Source organism: Bison bison, unplaced genomic scaffold (assembly GCF_000754665.1).
Source record: "Bison bison bison isolate TAMUID 2011002044 unplaced genomic scaffold, Bison_UMD1.0 scf7180017864472, whole genome shotgun sequence".
Taxonomy (NCBI): Eukaryota; Metazoa; Chordata; class Mammalia; order Artiodactyla; family Bovidae; genus Bison; species Bison bison.
This window is the reverse complement of record NW_011495033.1, coordinates 1,283,727-1,285,541: the sequence shown is the minus strand read 5'-3', so window position 1 is coordinate 1,285,541 and position 1,815 is coordinate 1,283,727. Positions and strand designations below refer to the sequence as shown.

General features: G+C 55.1%; 1 protein-coding gene across 1 annotated transcript in view; it reads right to left on the bottom strand.

The window, feature by feature from the left end:
* Nucleotides 1-1,815, bottom strand: part of SCARF1 (scavenger receptor class F, member 1) — an 11,289-nt gene continuing 9,474 nt past the window's right edge. Inside the window, exon 10 of the mRNA XM_010861667.1 lies at nt 1-1,656. Within this exon, the coding sequence (XP_010859969.1) occupies nt 800-1,656 (857 nt within the window). The 3' untranslated portion in view covers nt 1-799. The remainder of the gene's footprint in view (nt 1,657-1,815) is intronic.

Sequence of the window (1,815 nt, the reverse complement as noted above, 5' to 3'; positions counted from 1 at the left end):
TTTCTTTAAAGAATATTTATTTATTCGGTTATGTCAGGTCTTAGTAGCAGCACATGGAATCCAGAGTGGGCAGGCTTCAGTAGTTGCTGCATTCTGGCTCTCTAGTTGTGGTCCGAGGGCTTTGTTGCTCTGAAGGATGTGGGATCTTATAGGTCTCTGACCAGGAATGGAACCCGAGTCCCCTGCATTGCAAGGCGGAACCACTGGACCACCAGGGAAGTCCCCCTCACGTCTTTTTTTTTAAGTCTATAAAACAGTCACAAAATAAACACAAAATGGAAGAATTCTAAACATGTATTCTGAGGCCAAAAGGAATGAAATTTGTAAAAAAGGAAACATGATTTACATGTAACAGGATAGCATGAACAAGCTCCCATATTCTTACACAACCTGATTTAGTTGGTTGTTTAGGAACCTTTCATAAGGAATATCTCTTTAATCTTTTATCATCCAACAGTTTGGTTGTTTCCCATTTCAGAAAAATGTCTTGCAAATGAAGGAAAGAAGAGACTGGGGCTAAACAGAGCCCAGGACAACAGAGAAAAAGTCCCTGCAGTCATCTCTTCCCCGTTCCTGACCCCATTCGGTGGGGTCTCTGCCCAGGCCTTCCAGACCCACTCCCAGAGCTCGGCTAGGACCCAGAGCCACCTGGCCTCCAGCACTGACATTTCCCAGTGAAAGTGCAAGGGGGCATGTCTTTCTGGCCCTGGGATCTTTTCCCAGCACAAAACAATCTGATAGGGGCAATCTGAGGCCTAAGCCCCATCCACCATCTTCCCACTCATGAAATTCAAGATCCTCAGGGTTCCAGTGGCCCAGAGATGGGTACGACATTTTCATACTGGGGCTCTTCCTGCCCTTCCTTGTCAGCCACCTTCTGGGGATCCTGTACTAGGGAGCCATCCTCAGGGGCCAGCTCCTGGCCACCCTCTGAGCTCTTGATGCCGCCCCCCAGGCTCCTGGCCCCTTCCTCTGACCCAGTCCCTGAAGACTCCAAGGCCCCAGTCAGCTCCTCCTTCATGGCTGAGCTGGGGCTCTGATTGGCAGAGCCAGAGTCTAGCCTGGGGCTGTCCTTGTTCCGACTCAGGGCCCGACGAGGAGGCTTGGGAATGGCACTCTTGACCTTGGGTTCTGCCTGGCCTTTCTGGAAGCTACCAAAACGGCGGAGGACAGACCGGACGGGGCCCTCAGGTCCCCGGGGTGTCCCTGCCAACATGTAGATCGTGGTGACAGAGCCTGAGCTTTCCTGGACACTGCCCTCGATGGCTTCCACACGCTCAGCCACTGTCCGGCCACCAAGTGGGAGCCGGCGGCGACCAACAGCTGAATCCCTGGGGCTGGCAGTACCAGGAGGGGCCCCATCTGTTTCCACTTGAGGGCCTGTGGACTCCTCAGTCTCCTGGCTTTCAGGACCTGGCTGGGTCCCCCGGGAGAGCCTCTTGGGCTTTCGGAGAGGGCTGGACAGCTCCCCGGAGCCTCGGCGACTCTGTGGTGCGAACTTGGTGCCTTCAGCAAAGGAGACTGATGGCCGCTTGGCCCTAGCGAGGCTGGAAGTGCGCGGGATGGCAAACGGCGTGGAGGCATCCTCAGGGGGAGGGAAGGGACCTCCAGCCAGGCTGGCCTCTGAGGATTCCGCTGGGACCGCAGGGACCATCCCTGGCAGAGGAGACAGAAGTGCTTGACTGAAGCTGGGCTGGGCTCCCCAATCCATCTTACTTACCCAGCTCAGCATCTTTTGGGAGGCCCCCAAAATGGAGCAAGGGAGAGGGTGAGGATGCAGACAGCCTGGGGAAAGGGCTATTCAGGCAGAGGCTG